The sequence below is a fragment of the Naegleria gruberi genome, assembly GCF_000004985.1.
Source record: "Naegleria gruberi genomic scaffold NAEGRscaffold_48, whole genome shotgun sequence".
NCBI lineage: Eukaryota > Heterolobosea > Eutetramitea > Acrasida > Naegleriidae > Naegleria > Naegleria gruberi.
In genome coordinates, this window is record NW_003163279.1 from 88,414 (window position 1) to 104,130 (window position 15,717).

The 15,717-nt window shown below is 33.8% G+C and overlaps 7 protein-coding genes across 7 annotated transcripts; 1 reads left to right on the plus strand and 6 right to left on the minus strand.

Annotated features, from left to right (window-relative positions):
• Positions 1–29: 29 nt before the first annotated feature.
• On the minus strand, positions 30–1,091 carry NAEGRDRAFT_51722 (uncharacterized protein; the record flags this gene model as incomplete). The annotated part of the gene is made up of 1 exon (XM_002673192.1): positions 30–1,091. One exon carries the CDS (start codon positions 1,089–1,091, stop codon positions 30–32), a length of 1,062 nt encoding a protein of 353 aa, XP_002673238.1.
• Positions 1,092–1,551: 460 nt separating this feature from the next.
• NAEGRDRAFT_59034 (vacuolar proton translocating ATPase) lies at positions 1,552–4,129 on the minus strand. Its single transcript, XM_002673193.1, has one exon. The coding sequence runs from the start codon at positions 4,117–4,119 to the stop codon at positions 1,591–1,593; it is 2,529 nt and encodes an 842-aa protein (XP_002673239.1). The 5' UTR covers positions 4,120–4,129; the 3' UTR covers positions 1,552–1,590.
• Positions 4,130–4,362: 233 nt separating this feature from the next.
• On the minus strand, positions 4,363–5,004 carry NAEGRDRAFT_71655 (uncharacterized protein; the record flags this gene model as incomplete). The annotated part of the gene is made up of 4 exons (XM_002673194.1): positions 4,363–4,589; positions 4,654–4,696; positions 4,728–4,786; positions 4,833–5,004. 4 exons carry the CDS (start codon positions 5,002–5,004, stop codon positions 4,363–4,365), a joined length of 501 nt encoding a protein of 166 aa, XP_002673240.1.
• A 485-nt stretch (positions 5,005–5,489) lies between these two features.
• Positions 5,490–7,871, plus strand: NAEGRDRAFT_80995 (uncharacterized protein; the record flags this gene model as incomplete). The annotated part of the gene is made up of 2 exons (XM_002673125.1): positions 5,490–5,737; positions 5,784–7,871. The coding sequence occupies exons 1-2, from the start codon at positions 5,561–5,563 to the stop codon at positions 7,869–7,871; spliced, it is 2,265 nt and encodes a 754-aa protein (XP_002673171.1). The 5' UTR covers positions 5,490–5,560.
• A 192-nt stretch (positions 7,872–8,063) lies between these two features.
• Positions 8,064–8,630, minus strand: NAEGRDRAFT_71657 (uncharacterized protein; the record flags this gene model as incomplete). Its single annotated transcript, XM_002673195.1, has 1 exon — positions 8,064–8,630. The coding sequence occupies one exon, from the start codon at positions 8,628–8,630 to the stop codon at positions 8,064–8,066; it is 567 nt and encodes a 188-aa protein (XP_002673241.1).
• Positions 8,631–12,405: 3,775 nt separating this feature from the next.
• NAEGRDRAFT_71658 (uncharacterized protein) lies at positions 12,406–13,425 on the minus strand (the record flags this gene model as incomplete). The annotated part of the gene is made up of 1 exon (XM_002673196.1): positions 12,406–13,425. One exon carries the CDS (start codon positions 13,423–13,425, stop codon positions 12,406–12,408), a length of 1,020 nt encoding a protein of 339 aa, XP_002673242.1.
• Positions 13,426–14,351: 926 nt separating this feature from the next.
• NAEGRDRAFT_71659 (uncharacterized protein) lies at positions 14,352–15,509 on the minus strand (the record flags this gene model as incomplete). The annotated part of the gene is made up of 1 exon (XM_002673197.1): positions 14,352–15,509. One exon carries the CDS (start codon positions 15,507–15,509, stop codon positions 14,352–14,354), a length of 1,158 nt encoding a protein of 385 aa, XP_002673243.1.
• Between the last annotated feature and the right edge of the window lie 208 nt (positions 15,510–15,717).

A 15,717-nucleotide genomic window follows, 5' to 3' on the forward strand; every position in this document is an offset into this window, starting at 1 on the left:
GAATCTTAATCCTATTCTTATTCTTTCTTCTATGTCAATACAGACGCTGACTGCGGTCTATGAGGAACAGTGTATCTGTTCTGGTTTGAGTTGTAAGAAGATTGAGGTCTAATCCGTAATTTAGAGTTATCTACTCTTGATGCTGCAATATCTGGAGGGGGAGTAAACTCACTCCTTCCAGATAATCTTGCAGAAGTTGGGCGAGCAATACTATCTGACAACTCTTTTCTAGTATTGGACGATGTTGTTGATTGTTTGAATGTTTTGTTTGGAATTGGTGGGGTGTTAAAGCTGTAAGGGGATTTGCTTGAAGATATGGATTCGATTTTGCTTACTTGTGAAATATTAGAAGCTATCTCATCCAAATCAAGACTGGATCTAGTTTTTTCGGGTGAATTATATACAACTCTCTCATTTGCAGGATTATTCACTGAGATCGAGATGAAATTATTGTTTGTACTTTTACCAACTCTGGCACTCATAGGTCTAACTGGCAAAGAAACACTTGCTGCCTTCTTTCTTAGAGAAATAGACGCCGAAGATGGTCTGACTAGGTTTGTAGGTATCGAAGGAATATTATTTACAGAAGAATTGGATGTGTAGCTTTGTCTGGATGATAGAGAAGCTGGAAGTTCCTTAGGTTCAATGTTTTCAGAATTAATTGCTGATGATCCTGATATCATTAGGGTAGAAGGGAAAGTATTCTTTCGTTTGTGTTTTGGATTAGTAAAATGTTGATCAGGATTAAATTTAGAGTTTTGTAGAGCTTGAGTTGTTGCGTTTGCCTTATTCATAACTTTTTCCCGTATTGATCCAAATTTAAAATCTGAAGCAAAACTACTATATAATGGTACAGATGGATCATCAAGACCTGATCGCTCATTAAACATATAATACCAATATTTAACTTCCGAGAGTGAGGTTTGGCCAAATGATGTTGATTGTCCTCCACTGTCAACTCCGTTAACCTTAATTCTGTTCGGATGATCGGGAAGGTATTTTTGTTGTTCTCTTTTTAGCACAATAGGGCTTCTCCCTTGAACTTTTTCTGTTGTTGTTGAATTCTTAGATTTGACTTGATTTTTCTTCATTCCTCCTTCTCTGTATTCATACATAAATACTATTTTGATATTAATTAAATTATTTACCTTAGGTAAGAAAAGGGAAGGTTTGCTCCTTCAAATCTTTCATCGGGAGGAAAGGGAAGAATATTACGAACATTATCACCATTAATCATTGCCGAACGCCTAGCGTGATTACTTTTTGGTGACATTGGTCTTCCCTTACTAGCATCTTTTATAAATTCCTTCTTTCGATACTTTTAATTGTCGTTGATGATCTTGGTGATGATGTGATGTAACCTACCTCCAGCAATTCTGTCCTAGTTTTGGCCGTTTGATTGTTTTCTGGCCGTTTTTCATCCATTTTTTTTAAAGTAGTTGTTTGGCGGGAGTTTTTATCTCTCAACGTTAATCAGAATCCTTAACCATAAAATTATTTTATCAAAACTTTCCTTATTAATGATTTGGAAGTCAACAAGTGAATTGGCCATTAATAAAAGTTTTAAATAATTTATTTAGGATTTATAATTTAATCATCGTTCTTACCAAAGGTTTCAAAGCTGAATGGACGGAAGAGAGAACCAGTACCCTTGAAGAACTTGTTTTGGAATTCGACCCAAGTCAATCTCAAAGCGTGCAAGAAAGCAGACAAAGATTCCATGACAAGCAAGACACCAATGGTCATACCGAACCAGAGAGCGAAAACAAAGAAAACACCAACACCACTGTGTACAACGGCAGTTTCAACTTCTGGCATGCTTTCAAGTTGGTTAAGAATGAGACCAATGGTCATTTGCCAAAAGACTTCAGCAAGCTGAGCGTGAGCAAGTGACAAGGCCCACAAACGCAAGTATGAGGCAGTGTTAGAAACAGTACCCAAAACATATTCAATAGTGTGAATAAGTTGCTTAATGAACAATTCAGAGAATGGTTCCATTTCAGCATGACCTTCACCATGAGTATGAGCAACGTTATCGTGACCATCAGTACCATCCAAAATAGCAACGTGGTGGGATTCATCACTGTTAGAATTGACAACTTCAGCATCATCAACCTTACGGTGCTTGAACTTTCTCTTTTGTTTGAGGTATTCAGCAATTGGCTTTGGAATCAAGAGAATTGGAACTGAGATAGCAGTAATAAGCAATAAAGCCATTTGAGCATAAGATTGTCTAGCTTGAGCTTCAGCAACGTCACCACCATAGTAGAACATTGGAGGTTGAGACATCTTCCAAGGACTCAAGAAATAATCAGTCATCATTGGCAAGATTTGAGGAGGATCAAATTTACCGCTGTGAACTTCATCACCCCAGTTAACACACCACTTGTAGACGATCAAAACACACATATAACCGAAAGTACACCACAAAATGAGGACTTCAGGAATGAATTCAACAAAGATATCCAAAAAGTGGCCGAATTGAATCATGTTAGCCAAAGCAAAGAAGAGACCAATACTCATGTGACCGACACCGAAAATGACGGACATCTTCATCTTAATAGAGTTATAGAACAACAACTTGTTTGAGGTATGGAACCAAGCTGGATCAACACCAAATGGATAAGTTCTACCAATCTTTTCACCAACGTGTTCAGAGTTGAATTCATAAGCAGATGGGAAAATATCGACAGCCAAACCTAAACCGTCATTGTAGAGGAAACCAGTATAAATAGAGAACAAGCCCATCAACACTAAAATATATCTACCTTGGAAGACCATGGCAAGCAATTCACTGTTTTCAGCGATTGGCTTCAACTTCTTTTCAAAGACAACCATAGCAATGGCAGCAGCAGCCAAGAGAATACCGTGACCAAAGTCACCAAACATAACAGCGAAGAGGAAAGGGAAAAGAATGACAGCAGCAACAGCAGGGTTCATTTCCTTGTAATCTGGAATACCATATGAGTTGACAATTTGTTGGAAAACGTCAGTAAACTTGTTGGTTTCAAAGTAAGTTGGAGGAGTTTCAGTAGGTTGTACAATATCACAAATGGATGGAACTTGAGCATTGGAAGCAAGTCTAGCTTCTTCCATTTCTCTCTTGACATTTTCAAAGTTCTTTTCAGCAGCCCAACCAACAGCAACAACTGAACCCTTAATGTCATAGTTGAAAAGATTGAGTGTGTGGAAAATAGCCTTTTCCTTGTGGACTCTTTCCTTCCATCTTGGGAGGTTGACAGAAATCTTACTCAAAATATCAACAACACGAAGCTTTGAGCTTTCAATAGTAGTATCTAATTCGTTAATCTTTTGTTGAACAGATCTTTGAGCACCAGCAACATCATCTTCTGGGAAATCGTGAATAGAAGCACCCAAAGCTTCACAGACCTTCTTGACCTTTTCCTTTGCAGAGGAGGCACCAAAGAAAACAGTGAAAACACTCTTTTCAATAGATTTACCACTCTTGGCATCAAAAAGTGGAGTTGGAATTTCAACCATTCTTGGTACAACGTTACCACGAGTACTACGATAAATCAACATCAAGAAGGTGGAAATCTTTTCACGTGGAATGACACCAGTCAAATAACCAAGGGAAGAACCTCTAGAAACCATCAAACCACTTTCGCTATCACCAGAGTAACTTTCTTCGTCACCCTTGAAAAATTGGGCGGCCAAGTTGAGGACATAGCTATATTCTTCAGCCTTGTTCTTTTCAGCAACCATTTGATCCAAATTTCCAGACAAATCACGGAGTTCCTTTTCATGTTGAGAAAAGTCTCTTTCAAAACTGTCCAAAACATTGCCGTATTCATTAGTTTCTTCATCATTAAAATCGGCTCCTTCAGAGAATTTAACTTCAGACTTTTCAATTTGGTCTTCAAAGAAACGAATAATTCTGTCCAATTCTTCGCAACGCTTGACTTCGTTAGCGAATTGTCTTTGGAAAGCGTTCAAATGGGAAGACAAATCTTTAAATTCGACATAGCCCAATTCACCCAAACGTTCAACAGTTTGGTGAGCAGCTTCACGTTGCATGGTCATTTCGAGAAGGACCATGTTCTCGCTACGCCACATTGATGAGCCTTTTGTTCCCGCGATAAGATGGGAAGTAGCCATATTGTTGTTTGTATTTTTTTTAGATAAGAAAAAATATTTTATTATTTTTTATTGTAAACGGAGTTGGATCATGTTTAGAAAAGCTGCCTGTTTTTGTGTCTCCGGCCCTTGCTAATAATAAAAATCTAATACTTTTCCAAATACTTTCAATTAATCAGTGGATGGCTCCATTGAAATTGTTTTAAATCTTAGTACTGTAGATAATTCAACAATTTGACATGTTTTGATGGAGTAACAGGTCAATCATTGTCTATTTCTTCTAAGCCAATCGTTTTGTGGAATGGCAAGTGGATTGAGATTCTTATCCACCTCTGCAATATGTTGCAATGAACGATGATAAACATAGGCAGTGATTGGATTTTGAGAAGATTTTTCAATTAGCACACATTCATCTGAATTAGTTTCCATTACTTTCTTATCATAGGTTTCTTTACAGACTGGATAGGCATGCACTGCAGTTCTATCGTACACTAATTATATTTCAATCACATCCATTCCATTAAAAATCATCCAATAATATTTGAACAAACTTACTCGATGGATATTCCTCAATTTCATCAGCAACAATTAACAATTTCTTCAAAATTCTCTTGCACAGGTTCACTCACTGAAATAATATATCCGTAAATTCTATCATTCGGATCGGAAGTGAAAACAGCAACCGGATCTTTTCAATTATTAAATATTCAATATATTTAACTTTAAAAACCTACAATCGGAAAAGTACATTTTAACTCCCTCTATAAATCCAAACTCTGCCAATGCTTTATAGGAATCTGGATTATTGAATGAATGTGTCCAAGCTGCCTTTGAGTCGTCATCAGGTCTCAAAGTTCCATACACGAATAAATTCACAACATTTTGTCCATTTGGTTGTGCTGACATTTTTTCAAAGAATTTAAAATCTTTAACAAATTGACTGGGAAAATAAGATTTAAATAGTAAATGATTGTTATCTGGATTATTAGGATTGTTTTCAAGATGTTGAAGTCCTTCATTATTTGTTAATTTGTTGGGAAACTCTAAGATGTGAAAGAATGCAATAGCAAGAGCAAAACAAGTAAAAAACTTCATCAACTTACAAATTGAAGAGTTGAGAGATGCTTTTAATGTTAAAATTACAATAGAGGGTCTACCAATGAAGATTTTCTTCAAATTGAAACTTTACAATAATTCCAACTCAATCTCAATTAGATTCCAACATATTTAAATGTATTCAACCTCTCCAGAATAACGTGTCCCAAAATCACGTAACCATTTCATTGGTTCCTTCATGAAACGTGAAACCTCTTACAAAAACTCAATTATTTAAAAACGTGACAATAAAAAACTGAAACGTGATTTCCATAAGAAAAAAATGCTGTCATTGAAAACAAGCCAATCCGAAACTTTTTCTCCAACGTTGCCTCCTTCGGCTTCAGACTCCTCCTCCTTATCATCCATGTTGCCAGATATTGAAAACTGGAGTAATATGGATGTGAGTATGATTCTTGTCAATTCGGGAGAAGTTTGGGTGGTTAGGGATCAAAGTGAATGGACAAAGTTGATCAATGGAATACACGGTGAAGAAAAAAAGTGTTTGGTTGTATTGGATTCGAATGGAAAGTCTGTAAAGAAGGTGAGTGACAATTGATCAATATATTTAAAGGGTTTAATGTGTTTAGTTTGATCAATCAACAATTAATTATTTGATTTGTAAAGGAAAGTTAGAAGATAAAGAAAATTCATCAAGTGAAGTAATGAGGGGATTGGAATTATTTAATGAATATGTACAGTACTCTATCAGGAAATTTGAGAACTCGAGAATTAACTTGAACTCCAGATTGGAAACCCTTCAGAAAATGAATTTCAAAGAGAAATATCATAACTTTAAATTGGAACAATCATTGAATGTTGATTTCTCAAAAATTGTTAATGAAATGCAGGAAAAGCTAAGGCTTGTAAGAGAAAAAACCAGACTGATTGTTGTGGAAATGAATTCTTTTCTAGCTCCAAACTTGAGAAAGTCTATTGATGGTTTATCAATTCAAGAGAGGATTGAGTACTTTGATAATCTTATCAATAATTTCACACAAATTAAGAAACTGTTCAAAAATCCATTTGACGACATGACAAAAAGATTGTTTGATGAATTATTGCTATTTGATGGGTTTGAACCTTATTATCGTCTTACATTACAAGAATGTTCTAGAATTAATAATGTAAAGAGAGAGCTTGAGAATTATTTACAACAAGCACGAGAAGAGGAACAGGAAAATCAAGCACAATTCAAAGAATTCATAGGTATAGAGAAATTCAAGTATGTGCTAAAGATTGCTCCAAGTATTGTGGACTACATCTCAAACGAGACAAACTCCTCCATGGAGGATGTAGTAGAAATGGCTTCTTCCATCCAATCTGTTACAAACATTCAAGGAGAAAACACACTTTATTCTTTAGAAGAAGAGGAAATGGATGAAGATCAACAATTAAAAGACCAAGAAATACAAGATTTGAGATCACAAATTGAAGGTTTAAACAATCGAATTGCCGAATTGAACAACCAGGTTAATGGGTGTGATGTAAAGAATAACTCATTAATTATTGGGAATGTTGAGTTTACTAAAATGTTTGAAAAAGAGATGCAAGACATGACAGACAAATTTAACAAAGAAATTGAATGTTTGAAAATGGAGAAGGAAGAAATCGAGAAAAATATGAAGGAGGAGAAGGAAAATATGTTACAACAACTTGAAATTGAGAAGCAACAACGCCAAGATTATGAAAAACAGATCAAGGCATTACGTGATGATGTCGAATATTTGAAAAACGAGAAAAAGAATGAAAATAATAAGGCCAACAAAGAGATAACTGGATTGAATGAGCAATTGAAAACTGAGAAAGAACAAATTTCCAAGTTAATGAAGCAACTATCCTTCCTTAAAGAAGAATCTGAAACAGAAGAGGCTAAATATAATGCAAATATTAAGGAACAAAAGGAAAAGTATCAAACATTGTTGACAGATCTAAACGAAATTCAGCAGAAGTTGGAGTCCAGCAAAGGAGAATGTACTGCTGTTAAATCTCAGTTGGAAGAAAATGCTGGAAAGTATTGTGAAAATATATCAAACCTTGAAGGTTTAATTGTAATGTTGAAGGATGAAATAAGGAATGATACACAAAACTATAACGAATACCAGCAAAAATATTTTGACTCTAAAATTCTCTTGGAATCATTAGAAGTAAAACTATCTGAAAGGGTTGAAGAATTGAAAAAAGTGTATGATATTAACAGTAATTTAGAATACCAATTAGGAGAAAGTAACCACGAAAAGGAGAAATTAATGGAAGATTTCAAAATATTACAGGATCAATTAGATATGAAACTCAGCATGTGTGTGGCAGAAAATTTAAATCTGGAAGAAAAGCTTAAAAATTTGGAAAATGAAAAGGAGCAATTATTGATAAGCTCATTTGTGGATCCACCAAATCAAACAGATGCTTCTAATGACAAACAAAAAAGACTTTTAGAGAGTTTGGCGAATCAACTTCAATTAATATCTTTTTCCTTGGCAAGTGTTATTCAAGATAGAGCAAGATGGATTGATAATGTTCTTGAAATACTAACAAATCTTATTACTGGTGAAATTGACAATCTCGATGAAGACCAACTCAATGACATTGTGAGAGGACTATGTAATAGATGGCACTTTGCCAGAGATAAGAAACTCATTGATGAGAATGGTTCTGATGCTAGAGGAATAGGGCATTGAAATAAATCAATTGAGAACATTGTAAACATTTATACTTTATTCCTTACAAATTAACTTCACCTTGTCAGTTTTGCTGAAGAAAATGAAAAGTATAGGAACACGTCTGCAAAGAGATGAAAGCAGGCCAGTTTCGAATTTGGCACAACCTTCAAAAGACTATTGAAAAATCGTTTATATTGAGTGGATTCAATTTTATTCAACATGAAAAGTCCAAACTGGAAAGTGAAACTCCATCATTGATTGAGCAGGATTTGAGGGAGCTGCATTCTTTCTCTTCTTATACTTTCGTCTTCTTGTTAAATGTTCCTGATTGGAAATATAACAACTGCTCGTTGTGGAATTACTGGATGATATGGAGCATGAAGAGGATTTTCTCTTCTTGCCTATTTTTTTGTATTTAGCTCTTTCACCTACAGGGTTGGTCCCGGCCAATGGTTGAACATTATTCGAATCTAAATTGTATGATGCAGTCAAGTTTGTATTGAATGTTGTTGGATCACATAACATATTGTTCATAGAACCTTCCAAAGACCTTTCATCTTTGATTTCAACAATTTGAATAGTTGGTGATTTGGCATTCGAATATTGAGTTTCTTCTCTTGCAACTTTCAATAACAACTCCCAACTTTGCATGATATCATCAACATCTAGCTTTAAACAACATTCTTCTCCTGAGCTCAGTATAACGTTATCATTGATTTTGGGTGAGAATCTATGGGAATAATCATTCATCCGACATGTGGCAGAAACACTTGACATCTTTGTTGTTAATTTTCTTTTTAATTGTATTATGCAACACGTTTTCAAGGTAAGAGAATCAAACCAAAAAGAAAGAGAATCCACCACTACAATTTTGTCCAGTACACTTCCTTTCGTATTTTAAATGTTCCAATAGTTTAGAACGACATCATAACATTATCTGAAACGGCAGTACTAATTGTACATAGTTGTTCATACACCACCAAAAAGTCAATCAGGATTCTCTCGATGTTTAGTGCGAAATGGGTAAATAAAACTCCATGAAAATCAATAAGTTCTAAACTGTTTATAAAATACTGTTTTGAGATGTCAAAGCTGATGTTGCTATGGAGAAAACTGTTCTTTGACGTTGTTTGATTGGGTTGGCAAAGAAGCATCGAGTGATTTTGCATGAAAGCGACAAGAGCTGAGTGGAGTCCATTGTTTACATTTGACAAGATTTGGATTTGAGAAATGATATTCTACTTGTGTTGAGATATTCATAATTTTGTAATCATGTTAAAAGAGTAGTGATTTTAGTGATTTGTTGATGCCTATATGATGGCAATTAAACAAATATTCGAAAGTCCTTGATGATTAGTGGAGGACTAGAGTAATTGGCGCAGATTTCATTTCGTTTTGATTAGTCCAATTCAGAGAACGTACATGGAGCCTTATTCTTTTTTAATACATCGTATTGATGAACCCCAACTAGTATTTATATGAAATACATCAATTTGACTGACTCAATGTTTCTAATGAAAACTTATCAACTTTGTTAAATTATGACAAATGTTTTTCAATTTCATACTACAAAAGATACAATAATTTTCAATACTCTTTGCAATTCATTAGCCAAATTAGAATTCTCAATTGAGAATACATACAACAGTACCTGGAATCCTCACTTAATACTCTTATCCTTTTGGGACAAATAAACCACTTGGCATGTTAGCCTTTCTTATCAAGAAATAAGGGTTGACTATAATTATAGTTCTTGCAAAAGACTTTAATGTTTTATTTATGAGACTTTGCATTCTTCAACAAGAAAGAAAACCAAAGCAAAAGCAATAATTTGTGCCTATTGTTACATCCAAAAGTTTAGTAAAAACACAAATGTTTTTGTTTCTGCAAAAAAGCCTTTAAAAAACCATGTCGAGCCCGCTCTCGATTTCAAAAATAAAAATAAATTTTAAAAAAAATGAGCGAAGATACCAAAGACATTAAAGCTGAAGGAAAGGGTGAACAACACATTAACATCAAGGTTGTGAGTCAAGTAAGTAGTAATAGCAATGCGCAATCATCAGGAGGCTAACTATTTTTTATTATTTTTTTAATATATTTAAAATAGGATGGTGTTGAAGTTTTCTTCAAGATTAAGAGATCAACCCCTTTGAAGAAGTTGATGGATGCCTATTGCAAGAGACAAGGTCTTTCTCCAGCTTCCGTTAGATTTGTTTTTGACGGAAACAGAGTCACTGGTACCGAAACTGCTGATCAACTTGAAATGGATGACCAAGACGTTATTGATGTTTTGGTTGAACAAACTGGTGGTTCATTCTAAATTATTAAAACTAAGAATTTAAAATTGTAATACAATTTACTATCTTTTCATTATCTATTATTTTAATGCTAGCCTTTTTTGATGAAGAGTGAAACTTTGGAATTCCAACAAGCAAATTTGTTTATGATTCCCTCACCAATTATGATACAAATAATTTCTATGAATTAATTCTCTTCTTTTAACACCAATCATTGGGAAAGATATCTTTTAATATCTGAAATACCTTATGCTAGGTCCAAATAATGAACATTCTTAAATCAGAAATAGCTGATAAAAGGAAATTTGCAAGTTCCAAGTTTTTTGAGCTTAAGGCCATCCAATCTGACTCTACATTTTCATGAATCCACATTTCGCTGTTTATCATAATTTAACTAATTAGGTTTACTAATGGATACTATAATTATCCAAATAGCTGTACCTACAAGCGAAAGGAACGACAACAAAGATCTGATTTTTCTCATCATATGCAATCGTTCCATTCCTTGATTCGTATACTTTTGGAAAGGTCAATCCAAAAAGCTCAATATCAAGTTCTGAAATCTCCTGTTCGAACCAAGTCTGAAAAGGAGTCTCCAAACAAAGAAACCTACCCACCTCTCCTATACTATCATCCTCATGTTTTTCGAAAGTTGTACATCGCTCATACATCAAAGATTGAGATTTAAATTCGGCTTTGAAGGATTTAAACTTGTCCAAGTAATGCAAGAGAAATTCGCCATCGTAGAGAGAAGTTGAGTAGACATTATTTCGAACGGTGACCCTTTTTGGCTCCTTATCACTTGTTTTCCATTTTGCTTTCGAATAGTCTATTAAATAGTGAAATATGTCATGGTTGAATCTATTCGAAATTCTAAATAAATTGAGCAATAGTAAACAGGGCGACCATTTAACAATTTCCAAACATTGTCCTGTTTCTATTTCCAATCGCAGATTCAATCTTTCCAATAAAACAGACGAAATTTCAACTCTTGAAAATGTGTTATTGTAAAATTCTTCCAAAACTTTCCTAAATTTCACACATTTTCCCAATCCCCATTCGAATCCATCAAAATATTCCCTTTCCGATATAATTCCATCACAAAACTTGGTTGCCAACCTGAAAACAGCATTTCCAAAAACACATCTATCTGTATTCACTTGTTGTAATTGTTTATGGAAAAATCTATTCGATAGTTCCAACAAGTAAATTGATGGAATTTTCAAATAGGATAGAATATGATTGCATAAATCTTCATTATCGGTAAAGAGTGCGTAGAGAACATGTTGTTCTTCTGACATTTTTTTTGATGGTTGACCGAATCTATTGTGTGAATTTGAATCTTCATTGTAAAAGATTAAATAATGTTAATATTTAATAGATTAAGAGTGTGATGAAACGTATTGATAATTTTTTGTTTATTATTCAGACTAATCTTTCGAATAGATTATTTTGCATCATGTTTAGCAAGTGCATCAGAAGAATTGCATTCTCAATGTTTGGATTTTCTGGAGAATCAAACAATGATTCTGATGTGTTTTGTGGTTGGAATGTTGCTGGGATTGAATTTTGTTTACAATGGAATGCTAATTCATCAAGAATCGAATGATTGTTCGATTTCTTCTGGTTTAATTCACAATTTCCTTCTGCACAACCAGTACTGGAAACTGTAGAACTGTATGTCTCAGATGTAGTGGTGGAGAAGGAGCTTGTCGTTCTCACTAATTGTAATCTTTCAGATACAACTATATTACTTTCGTCCTCTTTCTTTTGTACTTTAAATGTTGTCTATGTATCTTTACTATTGTTTTCCATTACAAAGTAGTTCTTGAGAAGATTATTATCGTGAAGTGTCTTTCTCAATTTATAATTCTCTGGTTTCTGATAATCTTTCTTGTGGATTCGTCTTGTTGTTCGAACTGTTTCGTCAATAATTGAAAACTTTCTTCTTGGATTGCTTCCTCTTGAGTTGATCATATTGAGTTTCGAATAAGGATAATTTTTTGAATAATTAATTCTATTCTGTCGCAATAGTTAGTTTTGATTGATGAAAGAAAAGGCTCATTTGAGCAAAATCTGTATCAGGATTAATTAATTCCAAAAGAATCTTCATAAATGGGCTTCACCTTGTCGTGATCTTCCTTTTTAAGATTGAGCCTTTCAATCTATGTCTATCCAAAAACATACATTGGACACGGACCGTTCAAACTCATTGGAAAAATCCAAACATTTTCAAAAACAAACTTTAACTTTATCTACTTTTGTTCGTTGTTTTTTGAAATTGTCGTTGGTTGATCTGAATTGTCTGTAAACTGCATCAATATTTGTAAAAGATCCAAATTTTCAGAAGTAAAAGGTGAAAGCCCGCTCAAAAAACTTGAATTATCCATCTCGTTGAGAGTTTCATTGTTGTGAATGGAATATTGAGAGTTATTGAGAGAAGGTTCTGGATTTGGATCTTCATGCGTTAGAGGAGGATAAGGCGGAATGTCGGAGGGGATTGGCTGAGTATTACTTAACGAAAAGTTATTCGAATGTTGGGTAAAATTATGCATTATTTCAGAGTTCATTAATTCTTGTAAAGTCAATGAACTGTTTTGAAAATGTGCTGAAGTAGTGTTTTGAGAAGATTGGACGGATTGAGGCAAAACTTGCTGTTGTTGGGGTGGTGTAATCGATTTTCTAGAAGAATCCTCACTACTTTCAGATAATTTCGAATAAACTTGAAAGGTTTCCTTTTTGATAAAGCTTTCAGATGATGCAGAAGTGTTGCATGATTGTTGATCATGTGATGAATCTTGAGATGTTGTTTCTGATGGAATTATTTTAAAGGTTGTCACTTCATTAGACGAAACTCTGTCCATCTCAAAGTAATTCTTTAAAAGCTGATCGTTTTGGAGTGGTTTTCTCAGTCGTGTTGATTTCTTTCTTTTCCTTTTCGAAATTTTGTCTCGAGTTCTATTAGTTTCGTCTATTATTGAAACTCTTCTGTTTGAAGAAGTTTCGGATGGTTTTACATTAGTTACATGTTGTTGATGTGTTTCACCTGTTTGGTGTTGATTAAGATCATGTTGATTCATTGTTTTTGGCTGGTTAGTTTCGGCACTCCATTGAATAGTTTCGTATTTTTGAAATTCATTTCTTCTTTCCTGCTGTTGCAAGCTACTTTGAGGGTCTGTTGTTTGAACAGACATTACACGATTGTACTCTTCCTGACTAGTATTCGAATCTACAGAGAAATCAGACGAATGAACATCCTTCTCCTCTCTATCCATTCTTTTTTGAAGCAAGCACACAAGATTCATGGAGAGAGAACACAAACAACAACTTGTTTTGATTCTTTTTTGATTTATTTTGTAAAGTTATTTGTTATTCGAATGAAGTAACAAACTGTAATGTTCGTTCAATTGCATTATCAAGGTAATGTTTGGAAGGTTGTAACATAAAAGACTTGCCCTAAGTGACATGATCAGTCGAAGCGTGATATATTCTATCAATTGTGGTTCGGTAGCTAAAAGCTGTTAGCTCTCACCCCCAAAAAGGTCAAACACAATTACGACATTATTTGCAAATGGAATACATGTATCGAATAAAAAGTGTTTCGCTATGAACTTGAACGAAAAGGCCATTAATGATAATGTCTGATAGCATTGAACTGCTTGAGGTTCATTTTTAATCAAAAATGGCCATTACTAATTTGTATTTGAATCAATCAGTTCTCTCGTTTCTCGTTTACAAATTGGAGATTCTTATATTGGATATTCCAATGTTAGTTGTTCACAATATTGAAGTTTAATTATTGTCTAAAAGTGTGTTTCCAGTATTATTATTATTATTAGCACAGGAAGTCTCAAACGATATTGAATTCTTATTGAAAGGCATCATCACATCTCTCATCTTTACAATAAAATCTCAATAAATCTCAATACTGTACAGAACAACAATTTTCAATGTTCAAGTATAGAACTTTTGCTCACATCAAACTGGCTCGCTACTTGAACTCAATTCCAATTTGTGCGACTTTAGAGCGGAGCTCAACTCGAGATTAAATCCAGACACATTGAGCTTGTAGTTTTCACTACCCTAAGAGTGGATGTAGTTGGTGGTGTAGCCGGTAGCCGGTTACAGCCGGATGGTAGTGCGGGTAGTCGGAAGCTGTTGAATACACCTTCAAAGCCAAAAATTAATAAAAGTTCTATTTTTAAAATTTAACTTTATGGAAATTCATGAAAAACGAGTATTGGTTGAACATTTCTTTGCCAGCAATATTATGAATCAAACATTTACCAATTATTTGATTTAGTGCAACATAGCCTGTTGTTACATGAATGTTTGAATCAATTAATCTATATCCAATAATTGGATGAACCGAAGAGAGACACTTTTTGATGTTGGTGAAATATACTCTTTGCTCTTTAACCTCAACAAATTGACCAACAAGTAAGGAACCATCCTTTGCCTTAAATAAAATAAATTCTTTGTTTTGTACAATTGGAATCCATTTCTTGTTTTCAGATTGATTTCTTACCCAAGGATAATTGATGTTAATTTGTTTTTGAAGTTTTTCAAAATTCGCTCCTCGTTGTTCTAAATTTTTGTGATTGGAAGAGTCATTAAATTGTTTGAAAACTTTGTGTTTCAATTCAAAAAGCAATGCCCAGAAGAACCTGGCATTTCCCCACTTCAAACAATCTTCAAAAATATGAGAATTCCAATGAAAATTAGGATTTGTAAAATTACCATTACCATATAGGGAAATGACTTGTTTCCTGAAATTGAAATGTTTCAATTTTGCAATTTCAATATTTGAAGGTGAAACCAAATCTTGAATCAAAGAAAGTACGTATTCTACGTGATTTGACCAACATATTATATGTTTCTTCTTCAAACTGAATGAAACATCACAGTGATTCTTATTATTAATAAGAAAATCATACATAATTGGGCAACTAAAAACCACGAATTCCAAAAAATGATCTGCTGAACAATCATTGTAATCTTTTGCAATCATTTTCAAAGGTTTACCATGATTGTTTGTATACTTGTCCATAACAGACTGAAAATCACTTAAAATGTTGGTGTAATTGAAATATTTGAAAAATTTTTTAAGGTGTCTCCTTAAATCACCTTGAATAGAACCATGCATTAATTCAACAGTTGAATTTTCAAAAATATCACAATCCTTAATTTGTAAAAACGGACACTTCATTTGAGTATTGTTACTTTGTCGAACTTTTTCTTTTACCTGTTTGGATTTTTTGGACTTGGAATCAATCTGCATATCTTTGATTTGAATATCAGCGACTGTAATAAACTTGTAGCCATTACATGAGGTACCAATTGATAATTTTTGTTGCATTTCAATTGCTTCAGTAACAGTTCTTAAAGGATAGACTAAAGGTGTTGAAATGTCATTAGGACATTTACAATAATCTCCTTTTGGGCATTTACATTTAGAACATGTATAGCTTTCAAGAAATAATGATAGCCATCTTTGTACAGAATCCCAAATCCAAGGACCTATTAGAATTCGAATCTTTTCAATTGAATCAGTGTAAGAGTTATAA

Coding starts and splice junctions, on each gene's coding strand:
- NAEGRDRAFT_59034 (XM_002673193.1), bottom strand. CDS start 4,119: ATGGCTACTTCCCATCTTATCGCGGGAACAAAAGGCTCATCAATGTGG.